At 39.1% G+C, this 22,350-nt stretch overlaps 1 protein-coding gene across 2 annotated transcripts; it reads left to right on the forward strand.

The window, feature by feature from the left end:
- Positions 1-6: 6 nt before the first annotated feature.
- On the forward strand, positions 7-18,619 carry SUPV3L1 (Suv3 like RNA helicase). 2 transcript variants are annotated; one of them, XM_026851841.1, is made up of 15 exons: positions 7-73; positions 5,279-5,356; positions 5,625-5,732; positions 7,362-7,476; positions 7,961-8,129; positions 9,620-9,731; positions 10,016-10,093; positions 11,208-11,299; positions 12,160-12,340; positions 12,727-12,820; positions 13,506-13,725; positions 14,022-14,102; positions 15,599-15,775; positions 17,267-17,415; positions 17,804-18,619. In XM_026851841.1, exons 3-15 carry the CDS (start codon positions 5,669-5,671, stop codon positions 18,297-18,299), a joined length of 2,028 nt encoding a protein of 675 aa, XP_026707642.1. In that variant the 5' UTR covers positions 7-73; positions 5,279-5,356; positions 5,625-5,668; the 3' UTR covers positions 18,300-18,619. The 2 variants fall into 2 exon arrangements, with proteins under 2 accessions (XP_026707642.1, XP_026707641.1); XM_026851840.1 differs by lacking the exons at positions 7-73; positions 5,279-5,356; positions 5,625-5,732; positions 7,362-7,476 and having other exon boundaries at positions 8,022-8,133.
- The last annotated feature ends 3,731 nt before the right edge of the window (positions 18,620-22,350 follow it).

Here is a 22,350-nt window from a genome sequence, read left to right on the forward strand (position 1 = left end):
GTGCCGCTGAAGCCCGCTGGCGCCGCGGCCGAGGAAGACGTGGGCGCCGAGCTCACGCGGCCCCTCGACAAGGGTGAGTGCGGCGGCCCGCGCCGTGCCCGTCCTCTTCGCGCCGGGACCGGAGGGTGCAGCCCCTCTGCCCCGGCCTGCGGGGCTGAGAGGAATTGGCGGGACCCACCGGCGGTCTCCTGAGCTCTTTGGGCGGGCGTCCCCCGGCCTCCTCCGACGGGCCCGCCCCTCCCTTCCGGTGGTTTCCCGGGGTTTTGTCTCCGGAGATCGGGGGCTCTTTCCTTTCGGCTTGTCACGCCGCTGTGGCTGCTCGTGCCTGCGAAGGCAAAAGTGGGATAAAGGCTGTCAGGTGAGGTTTTTACCCATTAGGCGTGCCCTGTGGAGAGGAAGAATCTGCTGGCCTAGTTCCTCCACTCCCTATTTCGTCGCAGTCAGGATAAAGGTGCTTGGCTTAGGGGCAGGTCCTACAGCGAAATTGGAATCTTGTGGCATTCCAAAACCATAACTGTATCTGAACTTAAAAGTCGCAGTTTTCTCAAATATTGACGTTACAGACAGACTGTGTGCGAATGTGCCTAGATCAAAATCGGGCAAAGCATTCAGTATTTCCAGTTATTGCCCATCAGTGTTAGAAACTTAAGTTTAACTTTCAATTAGAACAGTGCAGGTCTGAGTGTTCTTGGGTTTGCATATCTTAACGTATGAGCAAGTAAATGTGAAGTGTAGATTTCTGCGTGTCAGCTAGGAAAGCTGTATCAAGAGCCATCTTCTTCAGTGCCCTCTCTGTTAGAGAGCTACTGAGTGTGTCAGAAGCAGAACAGGAGTTTGAACTTCAATCTTTAAGTAAAACGATATCTTTCTCAGTGTTTTATGTTTCTCTTTTATCTTTCTGCTAGGTATATATCTTGTCATTTTACTTGACACATTTATATGGAAACAGAAGAAATTCTGTTGTTGACCTTTAGATGCTCTGCACTTCTGTTCATTGATGTCTTTACATGTAATTATATCCCAAGAACCATTGGACTGAGTGGTAACTGCTTTTTCAGTGTTTTCCTTTCCTTTAATTATGAATGGTACATCCTCTTCATTCTTCATCCATGTTCATTCTTCTGATCAGGAAAGGTCTTATTTTATCTTGCTGTGCCAGCACACTATCTTTAAAGATTTGATAAATAAGAAACAAGTTCTTGTCCCTTTTGATGTCTGTTGATTCCAAAGCATTCAGGGTGTAAATGGAAACATTTTTTCTTCATATGTTCTCCTAATTAAGTATTATGATGGCATATTATTCATATTAACTGAAGGCATAGGAAGCATGGGAAAACAATTTTAATTTTGTCAGAGCCCTTCAGAAAAGAATACTTGGCTCTGACAGCTAAAAAACCTAGCTAGGAGGAAAATCCCTGAACAGCTGTCAAGCAAAAATTCTGTGTTGTTTTCAGACTTGTCTTTGAGTGTTGTTTATATTAGTAGTGCATTCCTTGTGTGTCAATAAATATGAATGGTGGCATCTTACTTGTACATTCCTTCTTGTCTCATTTATTAGATAAGCAATTGTGTTGGATTTCTTCAAAGGTACAACTAAAATGCTCTTGGAAAATATGTATAGATTCTGTTTGGTCTCTGCTAACTTGTTGAGAGAGAATAGATGGGCTAAAGTTACTTATGTTCACACGGGTGAAACTTAACTGCTTCAAACAGCCTGAAGTTCTTCCACGTGAGACTTGCAAGGAATACCAACCAGGTGACCAATATGGTGCTTGTCTGGTTTGTTGGCCTGTGGTGGGCTCTCTGTTGCTGTCAGTAATTTTGTATTTTGAATATGATCAGTTTAAAGAGGAAACTGAACTAGACCTTCCTTAGCAAAATCATCCACTCTTTTATTATGAAATATTCTTCCTCTGCTTCCCTTCCTTAGATTCTGACCACACACAGTGTTGTGCATCTGTTTTTTTTATATTTTGAATGGAGATGCTCTGTCAGATTCTGCTGTTAAATACTGAACTAGATTCAATAAAGCAAACTTTATATTTACAGGCTTTCTGGTTACAGCTTGTGAAGAAACTTTGTTACAGTGGCCATAATTCCAGTGTGAATCATCTGATTAGCTTGTTACTTGCTGAAGTGAGACAGGGATCATAGTTTTCACGCTAGTCAAATGCTGTCAGTATAGCAGAAGTCTTTTGAGAAGCTTACTTTGGCAAAGCCAGTTTTCCAAAACCTTTGTAACAAACCTGTCACTTCACGGCCTGTGGTGGAATTCATTCATGGCTGCATCTCTTCTATGACTTCATAGGAAGTGGATCCTTAGTGAGAATGTATGCCTTCCATTTTGGTGTATCGAGTAGGTTACAGTTAGAAGGACCTTTGCTTTTGAGCTTTTCTTACAGAGATTATGGGAGAATATGTCTCTCTGTAGCCCTTCATTGCTTTTACATCAGTAAGATTTCTGATATATTTGTGTGATGATGATGTCTTCATAGTGAAAGGCCCAAATGAACAGTTACAGGAAACAATAGAACAGTATGAACTTGCTGTATGATGGAGTGATTTAAGATCGAAATAGGTGTTTCCTGAACCCCTTGTATGATTGCCTTATCGAACAAGCTAATTGTTGAGTGACTAGGTAGCACATGAGCACGTTGTAGTGAAATATCTAAGGAGCGGTTATGTAAAAAAAAACCCAAGTAGAAGCAAAAAAAAGAAACTGATGTTAAATTTAGGAGGGTGAAAGGGAACAAGAGGTCTGCTCATGCTTGTAGTATCAAAAGAAATGAGTGTAAAGAACAACGAGAGAAGATAGGGATGGCATAAATGTAGGTGACCTGCTATCAATACAGGGAGAGAAAGATTGGTACCTGGCTTCATGAACTTCAGTACCAGGCCTGAATGTTGCCAAGTCAGTGGGCAGGACAAACTAGGTTTGGTTTGTCTGTGGGCCTTCCTGTATTGAGCTGATTCATTATCCATTTTTAAATAAATAAAAATCTACTGTATGAAAAATCAGCACTTTGTGCCATGTGACTTCATGAAATCCTTGATATGGTTGTTGATTTGGAGCCCTAATGCTCAGTTATCATATTGAATGTCAGTTCCGTGCTTACTGGTGAGAAATGTGAGGGAAGACGAGGTATTGTCAGGAGTTTATGTGTCAAGAACAGGGGGTGCCTGAACAGGTGAATTAGTTAGATCTACAAGGTCACTTGGGCTGGACAATAGAAGTCTAATAGTTCTGGAGGAATTTTAGAATAAAGCAGTTCAGCTGCTGCAGTGGTAGCATACAGGCTTTCTGAAATGGACTGTTGTCGTCTCAGATGCAGGAAAATGACTGAAAAGTCTTCCTGCAAATAATCTAAAACCTCTAAATGAACCTGATACATTGGAGGCTAACTGCGTTATTTCTGAACTTATCTGCAGAGTCAGGTGGTCTTTTTACACAGAACCTTAAAAAATGCTGCTGAGAAGTCAAAGCAATTGAGGAGTAAGAGCTAAAATACTGTTCAAGAATGAGGAAATGGTAAAGAAAGGAAAATCTTTAAAACAGGAGTGAGTGATAAAAAGGGTAATGGTAGAGGCAAGACACAGATCTCCTTAGTATGTACCCTAATCGCTAGCTGCTGCTCTAGGCATAGTACTGTGTACAGTTAGATTAAGCTCATGTGGACATGTCTTGCTTGATTGCAATGCCAGCTTTGTTTTGTTTTGATATACCTTATTGTTAAGAGAAGTATTAGAGCGTAGGAAGGATAATGACCTTGGGTGTTGAGGGCTGCAGTGGTCCCAATGTCATGTTGCCTTGGATAGTAACAAATGTTCTGGCATTGACCTTTTCATCTTGTAGTAAGGCCAGTAGGTTGTGAATTTAGCTACATGGCTGATAATGTGTTGTTTTACAACTTCTTAGGGAAGCTCTGAAGAGAATTTAGCCATGTGCTTTCTGTTAGTGCAGTGTTTTCCAATCTGTCTTTGATTTTCAGGCCCTTAAAAGTTTTCTGATGAGGGTATGAATGCCTTTGTGGTAAATGTAAGCCTGCTGACAATCTTTCTTAGTTACCTTTGTGAACATTTCAGACTGTGAGTTAATCTGTCAATAGACTATTGTAACCATGCAACGAGGTAATGGGATGTAGCCACTGCTCTTGTGCTTCTGGCTTTGCCTGCAGTTGAACTTTGCCATATTCTTGTCACCTGATTATTTTCATTATGCAAAGTGGATTATCTCTGTTCTAGAGTATAGTTTTTTAGAAAGAGGTGATCTTCCAGTAATTTAAGGTTGATCTCATGGGAAGCTTTCTCTGTCACGGCAGAGACTTCAAATACTGACGGAATTAGTTGCAGGGAGCAGAGCTTGGTGGTGCTGTGTTCAGTGACTTGTGCAGGCAAACCAGGGGTGTGCTGCATCGTGTGTCAGTCCTAGCATTTTATATACAGAGTTTGTAGACTTGAATTTTAAGAATAAGTTTATGAATAGGTCCTCATGATATTTGCTAGATTTTTGTGAATTTCTGATCTATTGTAGATGGAGAGGGGACACATTTTTTGCCACTGTGGTTTGACTCACATTTAATGAACTGAATTCAGAGTGTATATTAGTAAATACAATTTTGTTGCAACTCTGAACTTGCCTCTTTGAGGGGAGGGAAAGTGTTTATTAATAAACTTTATAATAAGTTATTTTATACAAACAAATCTGAGTAATTTGTGATATATATGAAGAAACTCTGTTAAGTTTTCTTCTTCCCTCTATTTAACCTGAGAAATAGGAAGAATACTGCATCTGGTTTGCCTGACCTTTCTGGAGACTGTGTCTTGGAAGCAGTGTGGAGGGAAGAAGGTCTCAGGATGTTTAATAAAAAGCTGTCACCAAGTAGTTTAAACAGATTTACTTTTCATATTCAAACCTGCTGTTTCCTGATAAGTGCTGATAAAAAGCAAACAAAACCCACCCCAAAACCTTAATTAGTTTGTTCCATAACATGTTGGCTGCAGGTTCCCACCTTTATGCTTTTCTATCAAGTACTAGGGAAAGTGTGTCTCAAATACTGACCTGCTCTTCATGGCAGTTCTTACTCTGCTGCAGTTTGAGATTGTCCTTTTCCACAATAGGATTAATCACTGATTGTGTTTAATTTAGGGAGAAATCATTTGAGTCTGTTTGGCATGGCAAAGATTCCCCTTCTCCAGAGTATGAGCCATGATCTTTGGGCCAGGAGAATGTGGTTTAATTTTGAGCAAATTAAAAAAAAAAATTATTCTTTTTCTTCAGGTGAAGTTCTAAAAAGCTTAAATAAGTTCTACAAAAGAAAAGAAATCCAAAGACTAGGATCAGAAAATGGATTAGATGGTAAGAAAATGTTTTGAGATTCTTTTTTTTTTCATGTGAAATGTGTTTTTCTTCAGATATGGTATTGGGTAGATCTGATCTTTTATGAATCTCTCAACACTGCTTGTTTAGTTTGTCCGTCACTCAGTTCAAATGACCTTTATATTTACTTGTAATATTTCATATTAATTCATAGGTTTTTAATGGTCCACTTCAGTGTTTTAGTGGGTGTTTACAAATACAGTTTTGTGATCCCAGTCACATTCACTGTGCTCCTTTTTTCTTGCAGCTCGCCTGTTTCACCAAGCCTTTATAAGCTTTAGGAAGTATATCATGGAATCCAGTTCTGTGAGTGCTGATTTGCATATTATTCTCAATGATATATGCTGTGGTGCAGGCAAGTATCTGGGGTGCTTGTATAATAAAATATGCAATTTTTCTTGGTTTTGACCTGTATACTTATCTACGTACCTGGGGCCCCCCTACTATGCTGTAAAGGGTTAAAAATTACTGCTTTCTCATCAGAAACACTTGTGCCCATCCTATGGAGTGTTCTGTCCTTAAATCTTCTGAAGTGGAAACAAAAGAGGTGGAAGTCTTAGCAAGAAGCAGCCTGTTGTTTTACAGCATCTGTTCATTGCTGAAATGAAGAGTACTGTTCCATTTTTTCCTCTCTTAAAAATTCAGTAGTCACTAGGGGGCACTTTGAGAGCTTTCTCCTGGCCAGGTGGCTTTAAGTACTTGGGAATACAGCCCTGTGCCAGTGCTCTGTTTCCATGTGCCACGAACAGGAGTGGGTGGTGTTTCCTTGCTGAGTGCAGCGTGTCTTGTCATTAACGGCACTTAGAACTAAGAGGTGGTGCTAGCTGGTAACAGCCCAAACAGCCTTCTCCGCTGGTTGAGCTGCAGAATTTTGGTGTAGTATGTGTGTTTCTAATGATGGTAATTTAAAGGTTATAGCGGCCTTTAGTTTTGTCTTTAAATGTAACTGTGTGGATTTTAAATGTTTAACGTCTTAGGAATTTTCAACTGTCTTCTTATATTAGTTGTGCATAAAATTTTCCACATGATTTCCTCACTTCCAGTCCTTATTTAATTATATATAGTCATTGTTTATATATGCCTTAAAACTCACATATATAGGAGTGCAAAGGGTTGGTTTCTGCAGTAGTTTTCAAGTTTTTTAGTTGTTTTGCATGTCCAAAGATGATAATTGAAAATATTAGAGTTTTTAAGTTCCTTAAATTTTCACAATAGTTTTGATTCATTAAATACTAATTCTCAATTTTTTAAAAAACCAACAAACCAAAACACTGCTTTTTTTTTGTGTGTGTGTGTGTTATAATAATAGTTTTTTAGATGCAGATAGTTCTTTGAAATTCTAAGAGAGCTGGACGATTGGGAGTGTGACCTGAAATGGGACCTTTAAAAGGCCATATGTCTACTCTGCAGACATGCCGAAGAGTGAAACTGGATGTCTCCTCTGAGTGGATTTTTCTGTTTTTGTTTTCTCACCTAGGGATTGGAGACTCACGATTTTGAACCAGCATCCTTAGTCTTAGCTTAAGGAAGCTGCAAACTATTCTGTGTTTTTTTGTTTAATCATAAAAGCATTTTGGAAGCTTTTAGTTTGTTTTATTCAAAGGCAGTGTATGGATTCAGGAAGAAAAGGCTAAAATTTTCTTAGGACAGAAAAGCTATTACTCATCCCGCTTTTCCATAGCTTCTCATTTTATTTAGAAGTTCTCTAGACATGTAAGATAACCAGAGTGAATGTACTGAAATGAGATTTTTTTTTTCCCATACTATTGTATTTGTATTGTGTTGTTGCTTAGTGAGTCCATGTACTCATGTTAGTTTATCTTTCTGCCATTGAGATAATTATGGAACTTTGTAGAGAGCCAGAAGTTGAAAGAATTACATAAGTGTGTGGTAGAAGTAGTAGAAATTTTTTTTAGAAGTTTATTGTGAAGTTACAGACCTTCAGACAAGCATGCAAACTTTCTTAAAATGATTTGTCTTCCAGGTCACGTGGATGATCTTTTCCCATTTTTCCTGAGGCATGCAAAGCAGATCTTTCCAATGCTGGACTGTATGGATGATCTGCGCAAGATCAGTGACTTAAGATTGCCACCCAACTGGTCAGTGTCTTTAAGAGGTTGCAGTGTTTTCATTTCTTCGTGCCACAGAATTTCAGTCTGTGGACTTAAGATTTATGAAGTGTATTTGCACTATATTTTCAGTCCCATTTCTCTGTTTTTACAATAATTCATGTCAGGAACTCTTTATCTTTGTTACAAGACGTATTGCAATCAGTCAAAAGGAAAATAAGATTGTATTGGCTATGAAAGTCACTGAGTTGGTATTGCCTTTCTGGAAGGCTGTCTTCTGCCTGTACCTGTATGTGTGAATTCTACTCTAAATCTTTGGAAGTGTTGTATGATGCAGAAGACAAATGTAAAAGACATAGTAACCTCTTTATACTGTCTCTATTGAAGAACTTGATCTGCTTTCAAAACACAGTAAAAAAAGCAAATGCTTAAGCTGATTTGCAATTTCCCCTGAATCAGTATCCAGAACACCAGATAAACGTTCAACAGACCTGCTTATTTGTGTATGTTTTAGGTATCCAGATGCCAGGGCTATTCAGAGAAAGATAATATTCCATGCTGGTCCTACAAACAGTGGAAAAACTTACCATGCTATCCAGAGATTTTTGTCAGCAAAATCTGGAATATACTGCGGTCCACTAAAACTTCTGGCTCACGAGATCTTCCAAAAGAGTAATGATGCTGTCAGTATGTTATATTACTTACCTACCTCCTTAGTACGGGAACAGTCTTGTGAATGCATGTTTGTCAAGTGCTGTAGTTGCTTAAGGTCGTCCATGAAGCAGTGTGCCTGGACGGGTGCCTTTGCTTTGCAGCAGTGGCAGCTCATGTGAATACCAGTTGTGTGTTGCTGCTTTAGGTGTGCAGAACAGAACATAATTTCCCCAAATGGAACATCACTTTCCCCAAAGCACATGCTGTGCAATCATCACTGTAACCTGCCTCCGTTTTCCTGTAATTTTTCCCCTGCTGGGTTTAGCCAGGTTCTACTATTAACTTTTTCAGTGTGGAAACTGTGGCGTCTTTTGCCTACGACCTTTATTTTAGCTTGTATGCAAGGAATCACCCTTGCTTAACTCCCCATAACCTTCTGCTTCAGTGTTTAAATATGTTTCACTCAACCATCTAATAAAAAGTACAGCAGCTTCAGATACATTGTGTTGAAGAGCAGTGCCCTAGATCAGGTCCCTAAAGGAAGTTTTCAAGCTTTCATTAGTACTTTTTTTTACTGCTTCCAGCATCTTTTTGAAGGCTCCTCACCAGTGTGTTTCCAGCTCCCCAGAACCACACCAGTTCTGAAGCAATACAATAACACCTCACATAGTGAGCAGCATAGTGTGTATGTACAGTAGTGTTCACCAGATGATGTTGTGCTTTCTCTTTTTGCTAAGTCTGTGGTTTAGAATTTGTAATTCCTGTTACTGGTTTATCAAAAGCAACACATAAGAAAGATTGGCCTGTCCTGGGAGATATCTGTAATGCATACTGCATAGTGAACGTGGATTCTATGTCATGATGTTCCTTGTTAGTAGAGTTATTGCACTTTTTACCATGTGTTTAGTGTGTGAGAACTTTTCACTTGGCAGCTTGTAGATCATACATATCCCTTGTGGCTTAAACAGGGCTTCTTGCCTGGCTCTGCAGATGGCTGTAGATATGGAAGGAGCAGGCATCTGCCTGACATTCAGCAAGTGTAGAGCTGACAGAGGGTGGTGGCCCTGCTGTCTCTCACAGCTGGTGCTCGTGCACCCTTGCTGGGTGAGTATAAGGCAGCAGGTGAGACACCCAACAGGGCAATCACCAAATGAACTGGAAGAGACTGGAGATTGCTGGGCTCCTTCGCTGCTGGGCCTTACTTTATGAGCCCCTTGTACTACAGCTCTTCTGGCAGTTCTTTTGTTGCAGATGTGACAGCTCTGAAATGCTCAGAGGAAGATGGAATCTCCTGTAGGAGTAGGGAAGGGCATCTAATAACAGATAGTGCCTCTTCCTTGTACCCTTTGATATGATAGGACTTAAATACAGCCTTAAAAAAAGGCTGAGTAGTTATTTTCTAGATAGCTTTCATTATACTGTCTTAGAAGCTACTTTAAGAAACTGTTGTGTTTTTTTTTCCTTTGGAAAGGGGATTCTGTTATATTAAATTTAACATGAGTTATCTGTATTCCTTTAGAATGTGCCATGTGACTTGGTGACAGGAGAAGAGCGTGTGTATGCCAGTGAAGATGCCAGACAAGCCCCTCATATTGCTTGTACCATTGAAATGTGCAGCACTAACACACCTTGTATGTATACATAATTGTTTCAGTCATATCTGTGGTATCTTTATGTGTAGTATTGCTTGGACTCTGAAGTAGCTGAGCTATTCCTTTTCACTCTTACTTTATTTCTGAACTATGTTAGAGCAGTTAATGAAACCTGGATCATCCCAGAATAGCTTTTTGGTGGTAGAGGGATTAACTTGATTGGAGCAGCCTTTTTTGACAAAGCTTTAGAGTTCCTTTCTGTGTTGTAATACTGTTCTAGATGCTTGTCTTTGGTGCATCATATTTTTCTTTTTTGTTTTAAGATGAAGTTGCTGTGATTGATGAAATTCAGATGATCAGAGATCCTTCCAGAGGGTGGGCTTGGACAAGAGCCCTTCTAGGTAAGCCTGTTTGTGTTGAGAATTAACTACTATAATGTGACTGTAAACGGCACATTAAATTCAAGCTTGGCAGTCAGTATATTTGTCAGTGGTGACAATATGTGATGCAAAGTATTTTTCTTCATACGTCTTATCACAGCAAGTTAGAGAGATACTCTGCCTCAGAGGATTTGTCTGTATGGCAGCAAGTCACCTGTCATGTTTTACTTAATGATTTTTAAAAATAATATTCTCTAAAGTATATAGATGCCTCTTTCAGTTTTGCTTCCATGGATAACATGGAGTCTTTGTGTTGTTACACTGTGCTGTCCTTTTACGTTGATTATTTTCTAGAAGTGTGTTTTTTTTGTTAAATTAAAACAACACAATTTTTCAGAGATTTGTTGTGAAGAGATACTGTTAGATGTTTGCCATAGTTCCATACGTCAAATATTTTATAGTGTTCATTTCAAATGGCTCATTTATAGAACTGTATTGATCTGTTAAAATCTTAGAAGAATGCTTCTTTTGATGATTTTAGAATTTTTTGAGATAATTTTTTGAAAATTGTTTTTCTTCAGATTTTAAACAGAAGTTTGGAATCTGATTCCCCCCTGCCCTTCTCTTCCCTGCTTTTGATGCTGAGTTTAAAAGGATGATTTGTCACACTTCCACTACCTCCTATTTTTTTCCTGTTTTCTATTCTGACTGCATTAGAGATGTATTCATAATTTTAGGTGGTCATGCAGAAAACAAAGCTTTTCAATTGTGCAGTGGTTTGAGAGTTAGTAAAACAATAGTACTAAGTAAAACATGCTCAAAGCTTTGTTCCATTTGTTCGGTGGTTGAGGGTACCTCCTTTTTTGGCTGTTTTGCTTTTGGGTGCAACAAGGTATTAGCTGCTCTGATTATCATACTAATGGTTTCCAGGCATCAAGAGCAGCTCTGAGGAAGTAGCGTATTGTGGGAGAGGCTTTAGATACTGATTTGGCATGTTGAAGGAGGTAAATTACAGTCCTCATTGATGTGTTTAGCAAGCAAAATGTAATTTTTGGGTAACTTAAAAGTCAGCTAAAGCTACTGTTGTCTTTAAATATGTAACATTTTGCATTTTATTTCATTGGATCTTGTTCAGGACTCTGTGCGGAAGAAATCCACATTTGTGGAGAAGCTGCTGCTATTGACTTGGTGACAGAGCTCATGTACACTACAGGGGAGGAAGTTGAAGTAAGCTTTTTAATTCTGTAAAGTTATAGACAGAACCTCAGTCTCACCTTGCTGGAAAACAGGAAAACATATAGGGTCTTTAGGGGTATTAACTGATTAAAGTTACTCTTGCACTGAGTTCTTGTTAAAATGTTTCTCAATTACTGTAAACCAAAGGAGATGTTGCAAAGTTGTTTCATTTTTAAGAGTGCTGTTTTGCTAAAGAAGATCAGTTCTTTGAGTTCCTCTCGGGGAATGCTACAGCTCTTTATGTATGGGCTTTCTTCACAGTTCTGTTCTTCCTGAAGGGCACAGTGCCCTCAAATCTGCTGAGGTTGCTGGATCTGTTGATAGTTATTCTCCATATGATGAAGAAAGGAGTTAAAAGAGCTGATATGTCCAGAAAAAAAGTGACTGAAAGACCTCTGACACTGAACTTTACAATAATAAATATTTTCTTGGGAAGATTCCTATGTGAAAAATTATTAAAAACCATAAAATATGGTCCTAAGAAAGTCCAGCTTGAATAATTTTGTGGTGAATTAGCTGTAGCTTTATGTATCTGTCTGTGGTGGGGCATGTCATTCTGAAAGGGGACCAGTTATAGCATTCAGGTAACTGGGTGAAAACAAGACTCTCGTTTCTTGATAGAACTGCTACATAGCCTGTATACTACTTTTCTTGAATCTAGTTCACATGTGAAAATATATAGTTCTTCTGTTTCTTGAAAAGGCCATATAGTTCTCAGCTTGGGAAGTGCTGCAGACACGCAAGTGCATAAGGTGTATGTCACCTTCTGCTCTGTAATTAGCCCTTAAGGACTGCGAGAGATATTTTTTCATTTAAGAACTTACTGTCTTTGACAACTCCTTTGATTCTAGGTCCGAAACTACAAGAGACTCACTCCTCTTACTGTGCTGGATTATGCCTTAGAATCTTTAGATAACCTCCGTCCTGGGGACTGCATTGTCTGTTTCAGTAAGAATGACATTTATTCTATCAGTCGACAAATTGAAGCCAGAGGATTAGAATGTGCTGTCATATATGGCAGTCTGCCACCAGGTAAAGCACTTTTACTTTTAAGGGAACATTCTGCTTCTTGCTGCTTTCTTAGAAAAACTTAAAATGAAGCAATACAAGTTTTCCTAGTTTTACATCTCTATATAGTTGGAGAAAGTTAATCAACTTCTGTTGACTGGTGTTTTAATCTTGGGATTAGGCCTTTATTATGTACTTAATAGTGATCTTCAGATAAGTGTAATTAAATAAGGTCTGTCCACAGCTCTGGGAATGTTTTAAATCCCTCCTGTTTCCTTCCCCCAACAGCAGCCAAATACCATTTTATTTTTTTGTCTCTGCCTGTTATAAAGGCATTGGCCTTAGCGATACCTTGTCTTTGTTTTGCAAGAAGAGTTTGCTATGTGAAGTGTTTTGTCATTCTGTTTTAGGAACAAAACTTGAACAGGCAAAGAAATTCAATGATCCTGATGATCCATGCAAAATTTTAGTTGCTACAGATGCAATTGGAATGGGACTCAATTTGTGAGTACTTGGAGCAGGTTATGATATGAGGTTTTTTTGGTGGGGTGTTTTTTGCTGGTGTGATACCTGATACCTCATTAATTTCCTCACTTGTTTCTCCCCATCTTGACTAATTTGGCTAAATATCTGCTATGTCTAGATAACATAGTACATAAATTTTAATTCTGAAGTAGTGACCAATTTGACTGGGTAGAACTAAGTTTTAATTTTAAAACTGATTCTAAGAATTAAGCGGCTCATTTGGCCTAATTCTGTGTGATAGTAGGCACTGTTATCCTTTCGATTCACTGGAGTCAGATGTGCTGGGTTGTCAGAGTATCAGACTCTTGCATTTCTGAAATGTAGAGCAGGTTCAGTTCAGTTTCAGGTGTATTTTGTTGCTGAAGGCGATGCAGTCGCATTGCTCTAAACTACTCAGGCAGATGATGATGAATGGATTGAGACCCTATGAGAACATGACTGATGTGTGTAGGGATGATAATTCTCCTGCAACTAACTGGTAGTTTTATGTTGCCCTTTTGAATATGCTGTGTCCATAGGTAGTATCTGTGATCCCTTAATTTATAGAGGGGAAAAAAGCTCGAAGAAGAAAAAAAAAAAGGCTTTACTCCTTCTGTGGTAGGTTGTATATTGGAAATCATTTGCAAAAAAAGGATTCCTCTTTGTTTTTCTTCAAATATTTCAGGTGTATAAAAAGAATAATTTTTAACTCTATCGTAAAGCCAACTGTGAACGAGAAGGGAGAAAAGGAAATAGACTCCATTACAACCTCTCAGGCTCTACAAATTGCAGGCAGAGCTGGGCGTTACGGCTCATCCTTCAAACAAGGAGAAGTCACTACAATGCATCGTGATGACCTCGTGCAGCTGAAGGAAATTTTGAGTGAGCCTGTGCAGCCTGTGAAGGTGAGAGGCTCAGTACAGTTTGTACAGATGTGCTCTGGAGCTGTTTTACCATCTCAAATGATTTTTCCCTGTGTCTGTTTCCAAGTTAGTAATAAAAATGGATTATGTTATGCTGGTGTTACTTTGAATCTGTGTTCTATTTGGAGACTTGGATTATTTAATTTATATTGAAGCTGCTCTTTTAAGAATTAAAAGCTCAAACACAGTTCTTAAGTTCCAGATAAGTGTCTGATGCACCAACTTAAGAAGAATATTGAGAATTAATGGAAAATTTTTTTTCTTTATTTCCCCTTTAGGCAGCTGGCCTACATCCTACTCCTGAGCAGATAGAAATGTTTGCTTATCATCTCCCTGATGCTACTCTATCCAACCTAATTGTAAGAATCATCAGAATATTAGCTTCTGCTTTAAAAATTAAGCATTGTTTATAGTTGCTGCTTTTGTACGAAGCTTTGGGAACCTAACAGGCAACCTTGTGTGTATCTTTTATCAGTTGGATTATTCTTTCTACCACAGCATTGACTGCAAATAAGTTTAAAATTATTAACTTTTAAATGTTATAATAAACTTGTAAACATATTTACACACTTCAGCAGCTTTCAGATGTTGAAGAGTGTGCAACAACATTTTCATTTCACCTTTCCTCTATTTTATATGTAGACATTTTTGCTAGGAGGCTGAAAATATTAGAGATTTAAATTTTGATAAAATTATGTGAAAATTCCTGGGAAACTGGGCTGGTTATGTCAGATTTCAGTACATCTGAGAGCTACCTCTCATTTTTTTCCTGGTTCTGTGGACTTTGTAGTAAATCAGTGTCTGCTTATCTTTGAGAAAATAGATTTTATAGGATCTACTTGATCTCATCATGAGCTGGATAAAATTTTTGGAAGTGCCTAAACCTTTTAAAGTAGAAATTAAGCTTCTAGTGCTGTATTTAAAAAACAGTATCATGGTTTTTAGTACACTGAGAAATTTTCAGAAGCTTTCATGGATTTAAATGCATATTATTGTTCTCTGCTGATGTGCTGCTATGTAGCAAAGTGTATGTTTTCTAACCTTGAGGCAAAAAAATTATACTTGGAGACCTCCTGGAAGACTTGAGGTGGTAGAGTAACAGGACATCTTTAAAATTTTACTCTTTAGAATTTCTGGGTTAGCATTAGAGGTATTAAGATTAAAAAAAACACATTAATCTCTTAAGTATTCGGTCACATGCTAATTAAGAAGCTCAGTGTTTCTTTAATGATCTTTTAAAAAAATCAAAGATTTACACTAGAGAAATAATTTTGGGGGCCCATAAAAATTGCATCTACAATGTGCAGTGACATTTCCTATTTCTCCAAACCTTGGTTATGTTTCAGGTATTCTCTGAACTCCTCTATTGCAATACTGCATCTATCTTGTGATTTCTTCCTTCCTAAAACAGATCTGTTTCTGATATTGGGCTAAAAATACCTTGATTGTTGAATTTTGTGCTGTAAAGATAGCTTTTGGGGTCATACAAGTGAAAAACCTGAAACAAGTTCTAAGCATAGTAGTAACTGGTTCCTGTGATGGTATCTGTAACTAAAATGTACAATTCCAGAACACTGTATTTGTTACTTAGGAGACTAATTGAAAATGCTTAAATAAAGCATAGTGTGTTATGTCTTCTCTTCTGATTTTGTGTTAGAGAATTTAATGAAAATCCTGTTAGTAGAGGGAGCTCCCCTGCACCCTTTTTTATTACTGTGGTCAAGTTTGATATTTTTTAACTGTTCTTTCGATATAACTAGCCTTTGAAACACTAAATATTTTTTTGCTTTGCTAATAAAAAGTTTAACAACCATTTCTATAATAACATAATCTTCATTTGGTTATATTTTCACAGGATATTTTTGTGAGTCTCTCACAAGTCGATGGGCTTTACTTTGTCTGCAATATTGATGACTTTAAATTTCTAGCAGATATGATTCAGCACATTCCACTAAATTTGCGATCACGATATGTCTTCTGCACTGCACCCTTGAACAGAAAAGAGCCTTTTGTGTGTACCACACTGTTGAAGGTCAGTTACTTTTTTTTTCCGTGGTATATATATTGGAGCAAGTGGGTCTTGGTGCATACTGCTGCTGTATTTATTGTGGATTTTGTCATTAGATCATTTGAGAGCATTCTTGAAGTGCTCACAGGTAGTAATATAAAATGACTGCATATATATATATATATATATATATATATATATATGCATATATATATATATTTAAACGGAGAACTGATTCTCATTTAGTGATATAAATTAAAGTTTGGATGGCTTTTCTGCTGTTTACCTCAGAGAAACCTACTGCTGGCCTTGCAGGTGATCTTGGAACTGGGAGAGATCACAACTGTGTTATGTAGTTACTTGTGCACTAAGTTTTGCGCTACAGTGTGTCTAAAAGTAGTCCTTAAAACCCAAGATACCACTGGCTCAAGGTGTTAGCTTGTCAGCAAAAGAAAAGAATGTGGGTTTAGGTGTGATTGCTGATGTTATATACAGTTATATAGAATTAAAACCCCAGAAAATACAGTGCTGTAAATTGCTCTCAGATTTACGTTGTTTCATTTTTCAGGCCTAGATGAACTGTTTTCCACTGTGTCCCTGGAGTGATTATTTTGAGGAATTCATAGTCAGCTGATTTCAGTTTTTCAAGATTAATAAATTTGTTTGGGACTTACTTTGTTAGACAGTATCGCCTTTGTCCCCATTTAGAGACACATTTTTAATAAACTAGAGTAAAAATGAAACTGATGCAGTTTGCTCATGTCATAGATAACTAGACCTGTGCTTTTCAAAAATGGCTGATAATGTCCTTTAAAAATTGAGTGATTGATTTAAAGAGTTGGGAAAAAAAAAAAAGTGCCTCATTAAGAAAATGCTGAGCATTCAGATCCCAAGTAATGAAGATGCAAAGGGACATAATGTGATGTCAGAGTTGTGAATGTCTGTGTGAATTTAAGCCCCATTCCTTGGCAAAAAAACAACTTCTGTTATCAGCCAGTTAGGAAGCAGTTAATCCAGGTCATCAGTGCTCATGAAGACTAAACTAAGTCTGATTTGGCTTGTTTATCTGTTAGTAAAAAAGCTGAGATGTTTAGGTTTCAGAAGGGCTGATTTTCTAGTGCAGATTAATCTGTTCGGGTTGTGCATAGTGTGTTTCTTAAGTCAGGGAACACAATGAACATTTTCTGAACCCTGGAGATTCTGAAACAAGATAATTCCATCTGCTTTGCTAGATGAAATCATACGCCTTCGCTGTTATGCTTTTCTGGATAGCTCTGTACTTCTGTTGCTTAACTCTGTGTGTGGCTCATGGACAAATTGTGTTAATGAGGCCCTGGAAAGGAGAGGTGACTCCTGTGTTGAGTAATTAAGTAAAAGAATGTGTGGCATTTGGACCATGTAAAACAAAGCAGGTATTTTCTGGAGTATTCTATGTATACAGACTGAAGAGAATTTAACTCATTTGGGATTTCTTCTTTCCTGACTGAGACTTCACTGAATCTGCATGTTTTTCAGTTTGCAAGACAGTTCAGTAGAAATGAGCCTCTGACGTTTGACTGGCTCTGTCGGCACACCAAATGGCCTCTACCTGCTCCAAAGAACATCAAAGAACTTGTACACCTTGAAGCTGTTCATGATGTTTTTGACCTCTATCTGTGGTTAAGGTATTGTCTTTGTGCTTGAAAACTGTTTTTGTTTTTTCCCAATATTTATGCCTTGAAGTCCTAGAAAAGCAGTGTCTTCAACCCCGTGTGTAAGTGGTGCAGTGTGGGCTCCTTTGGCCCCTTAGGGGATCTTGACAAATGCAGATGTAGCTGTGTTGTGGGAGCAAGTCCTGGGTTCTGCAGAGAACAGTTTGTCTGACAGTAGGTTAGAAACAAGGGGATCCTGGACTGGAGCAGCTGAGATGTCAATTAAAATACAGTGGCCTTCCCATGCAACATGTAATAATTTTTTTTTTTTTTTACTTTACGTAGTTATGTATCTCACTTCTGTCCCAGTCAGCAGTCCTTTAGTGAAAAGGCTTAATTGTGTGTTGTTTTGCCTCTCCAGTTACCGCTTCATGGATATGTTCCCTGATGCTGTCCTTGTAAGGGATATTCAGAAAAAACTAGACAACATTATACAAGTTGGTGTCTGCAACATCACAAAGCTGATCCGAGCTTCCCAATCTGCAGCTGTTCCAGGCATAGCAGAAGTTCTGTCAGAAGACTTTCCTCTTTCAAGGACTAAGAGGGTTACCAGGGTGATTTCAGACCAACATGGTGCAAAAGCCACAGAGGCACTCTCTATTGCAGTGGATGTTCCAGGAGAAAGGAGAGCAAAGAACTTGAAAGCCTATCGGTCTGCTGCAAGGCAGGAGGATCTGAAGAGCTATGGACGTGGATCTCTTGCCAACAGATTGCTGCGTGAAGGACTTCTAACACAAGAAATGCTGAGACAGCTGGAGAGTGAGTGGCAGGATCAGCACAGGAATGGTAGATATGGCCTTGGTTCAAAAAGAGATGATTGGAATAGTTCAAAGGAAACAGGAAAAAAGAAAAAATAGAACCATGTCCTAATTCTGTTTAGTTTTTATTCCTAAAATAAAATACTATTTTAATAACTTCTTTGGCATTTCATGTTTACACTGCTGCCGCTCCTTGATGTTTTTCCTTTTCCTGTGACCAGTTACATGAAGCACTCAGAGAAACGGACTCTTAAAAGCTCAGAGGCCATAAGTTTGCTTTTACCAGTCAGCTGTACACTATTTCAGTCGTGGTGTTCAGCGTTAAGTGTATTACCTACTGCTATGTGAAAATTTGAACTTGATGTCTTCTTGTGAGATATCCTCACATCATTAATAAACGTCAGATATTTCACTAGTAATGAGTTAGCTACTCATTCTATCCCTTCCCAAAGGGCAGAGTTTAACAGATAACGAACAAGTAATGAACAACCTGCCAGGAAATGGGGTCAGAATAGTGATAGGAGTCATGCGCCTCTAACCTTTGTGTCCTGTGAAAATGTGGAAGGAGGCGAAAAGCATTTGTGTTAATGCGTTGTGGAATGATGAAACTCTGGCCATGGGCATTTCTGAGTAAATTCCAATTCTGTCATCTGAGGGGTAATTACTGAAACAAAGCAAAATCTGTCCTTGCGCTTTAAATTGTATTCTTTCTCCTAGGGAAAACTCATCACACTGATTGAGGAAAAGTTTGGGGGGAGAAGAGAGAAAAAAATGTTGGTTTATGATTTTTGGGTGGGAGGAGGAGATGTTGGAGGCATAGGTATGTTTTATTTACTTTTGAGAAATTCAGGTGTCTGTTTCTCCTGACTTTTCTAATTCAGTTTCATACAAATTATTTTATTCTGTTGCACTTCTGAAGTGCTTTTTTGATTCATATACCAGTTTGTGATACCTAAATTTTGAGAGAATACATTAAATATTTGACTTAAACTCACGTAACAGCTTATAGTTTAAGTAACAGCTTGTGGGTTGGCATTTGTGTCAGTAGTATTTCCACATACCTGTTTTATCGTTGACTATCATAAACTGGGAAAGTTAGGTGCTTGCCACCTGGAGGAAGGTTTAATTTGTTGGAACTAAGTTCTCAGGAAAATGACTTATTTTCCTGATGCAGTCTCACTGATAAATAATGTTTAAGACAGTGCCCTACCAGGTTATGCCTCTTTCATACATGTGCCAGATGCTCTGTCATTTGTTTTTGGCATGGGCAGCTTTTGAGCTCCCAGCAGGGATACTGGAGAGTGGAAAGAATCAGATGCTGAAACTGCTGTGTATTCACAGAAATGGATTTCAGCACTAGGTTGTGTTGCTGGGGCTGCCTGAGGAGAATAATGCTGCAGCAACCGTATTTCTGGGGTTGGCTATATAAAAGTGCAGATCCTGCTTCTGTTAATGTTGGGATTCGTTTAAAAGCCAGTTTGAATTTCGCTTTACCTGACTTTCTAAAAAAATCAACCACATATTTCTGCAGGTTGAAAGTTTGCTCTGAATCCCCTTTGTTTCCTCCTAGTATCAGTCCTCTAAGATGCTGTTCAGAAATAAGTCTGCAGCAGTTTGAATAATACTTTTAACAGCTGTTTTCAGTGTATTTCATCCTCTCTTCTCCCATTATTTACTAAAAAGCAAAGCGGTGTGTGAATGTTTCTACTCTGCATGATCCCCCTGCTGATTTCAGTACCCAACTGGTGGGAAGGGAAAGTTTTAGGTCCTTCCCCTGCAAAGCCCATTCTTTTTTCCTCCCCCAAGAAAAACCAAGCAGCTCTGTATGTGTGGCAACGGCCATGTGAATGTCCTGAATTTTCTGCTTTGCGGATGAGTAATTCTGCTTTGCTTTCCCAGAGCCCTGACAGCCGCTGCTTAACAGCACCATGACTTGCACAGAATGCGAGTTTGCAATTAACCCTTGCAAATGTATTCCGCTGGATACTAGTCAGATAGCTTCTGTGATGTGGATTACGGGGTTGAGTGGTATCGATTGCCTCCTCGTGTCCTTTGCACTTGACAAGACTCGAAGGGAAGCTGTAGTTGCTCAAGCCTGCAGACAGGTTTTGACAGCATGCATTTGCCCACTTACCCCTTGGACTGCAAACTCCTGACTGAATCTGCAAACCGCTGTTTAAAACCACACTAATACGAGGATGACTCCTCTGTTTTCTCTCCCCCAGTATGTGTGGGGTTGGTTTGCAGGAGACCCGCATTGCTACTGTACTTTGTTTCTAATCTGTTTTGATAAATTCATCCTTTAATTGTATGCTAAGCTGCGTACTAGTGTATATTTTTGAGCTAGGAAAGAGTGGCTGGGACTTCGGGTATAAGCCAGCCTTGTGTTTGAGCAGCAAGCCTTGCAATAAGGAAGCTAAATGACTATAAGCATTCTTTTTTGTATTTTGCTGAGATTAGCACTTGGCTTAACTCATTGCTTGTTTCCATAGTGACTCCATAGTAACTGTTTTAAGAGCTCTGAAGTTTATTCAGGCGTTTCCAGGCTGACTTTTTATGAAAGTTTTCTTTTCTTCTGAGCTAATGGTGTGGCTGTTATTGACTCCCATTAGAATAGCTACCAAATTGGTCCCATGTGGTACAATCCGGACCGGTGTGGTGCAGAGCTATGCCAGCTGCACGTTTTCAATGTGTCCTGTACAAGCAAGCCCCTGGGGGAGGACTGAGCAGCTTCTTCTTCATGGGGCTGTGCTGAAACATTTTCTTTTTAAAAAGCATCAACAACATTGTTCACTTGGATCTGGGAATCACATTTGCAGACCTGTTTGTTTCAGATGTTCACATTTCCAGATGAATTTCCAGCATTCATGTTATAGATGTTTGGATGTTTATTGATTTCACATTTGTGTGTGTGTGTTTTCTTGTTAGGCTTCAAATGTGAAATACTGATTGTAAAAGCACTACTTGGAGAAAGCCTTCTTTCTCTTAAGCCAGTGTGCTCTTTCCTGACTGTGCTGTCTCCATCTCTTCTAAATAGTGTCTATCCTTGGAGTGGTTTTCCAGTCAGTCCACTCAGGTGTTCTGCCTTACTTTACCGCCTGATGTTGCCCTGGGAGGGGCATACACAGGACGGATGCGGGGACCCCTGAGCTTTGAGAATGTAATGTGGAACGAAGCTCCTGCTACTGGGAAGGGAACGTGTTCTAAGGGTTGGTCTTGAAAGCACAAACTATAACAAGAAAGGATTTCTCCTGATGACTCTCACCTGTAGCCTTGTCCACTTGTTAACCTGGGTGCCAGACTCAGCAACCAGTGTTGCCACTGCCTCTGATACCTCACCAAAGATAGATGTGTTTCTCCAGCAATAAAATGATTATTAATATGGTACCTCTTTCTGGAGGTAACTGGTGATGCACTCAGACATTTTTCTGAATTTCTCCACTGTAGCTCTGAGCTCCTTATCTCTGCAGGCCTTTGACTGCAAGGCTGTGGCAGGCGAATGGGCTACGTGAGCACCAGCCTCTTCGGGATTCTCCATTGTGCCTTGAGATAGGGTTTGGAGGGAGAACTGTAGGAGCAAAAAGTAAAGAGAGGGGTATTACAATTTTAAAGTCTTGCTGGCCCTTGCAAAAGGGGAAGAAGTGAGGCTTTGTGACTAACTTTTATGGGGTGCAGCTCAAACAAAGGGAAAACCACCATTGCCTCAAGCCTCCAAGCCGCATGCAGTTGGAGCTGATCTGTTCACTTGGTTCTGGATTGTTTCCCCTGTACTGGCCAGAATATGTACAAAATGGCTGTAACGTATTTGGGTATTGGGCCCTTAGTGCATTGAACTGCCGTCTGCGTGGAAATGAGATAATGTCTTTTCTTTTCTTGCACAACAGCCTGCCCGAAGCTAGGATGCACCAGGGATGAGTGAACAAGTTACGCAGTGATTCTGACATGTCAGGTATTTGACAGAGCTTGCTGCCAGTTTAGTAACGTTCAGATCTTTGAGACCCTTTTCCAGTGGCATCCGTTAGAGAAAGAAAGAAAAGAGAGAATGAAAAATAAATCTACTGTATTACAGACACAATGAGCTCTGGATCAAAGTGGGATGGAGCTTGAAAGGTGATGTTTTCAATTTTGCTGGCCAGAGGGGTTGTGACTC

This window comes from Athene cunicularia, assembly GCF_003259725.1.
Source record: "Athene cunicularia isolate RWA chromosome 6 unlocalized genomic scaffold, athCun1 chr6_part2, whole genome shotgun sequence".
NCBI classification, from domain to species: domain Eukaryota; kingdom Metazoa; phylum Chordata; class Aves; order Strigiformes; family Strigidae; genus Athene; species Athene cunicularia.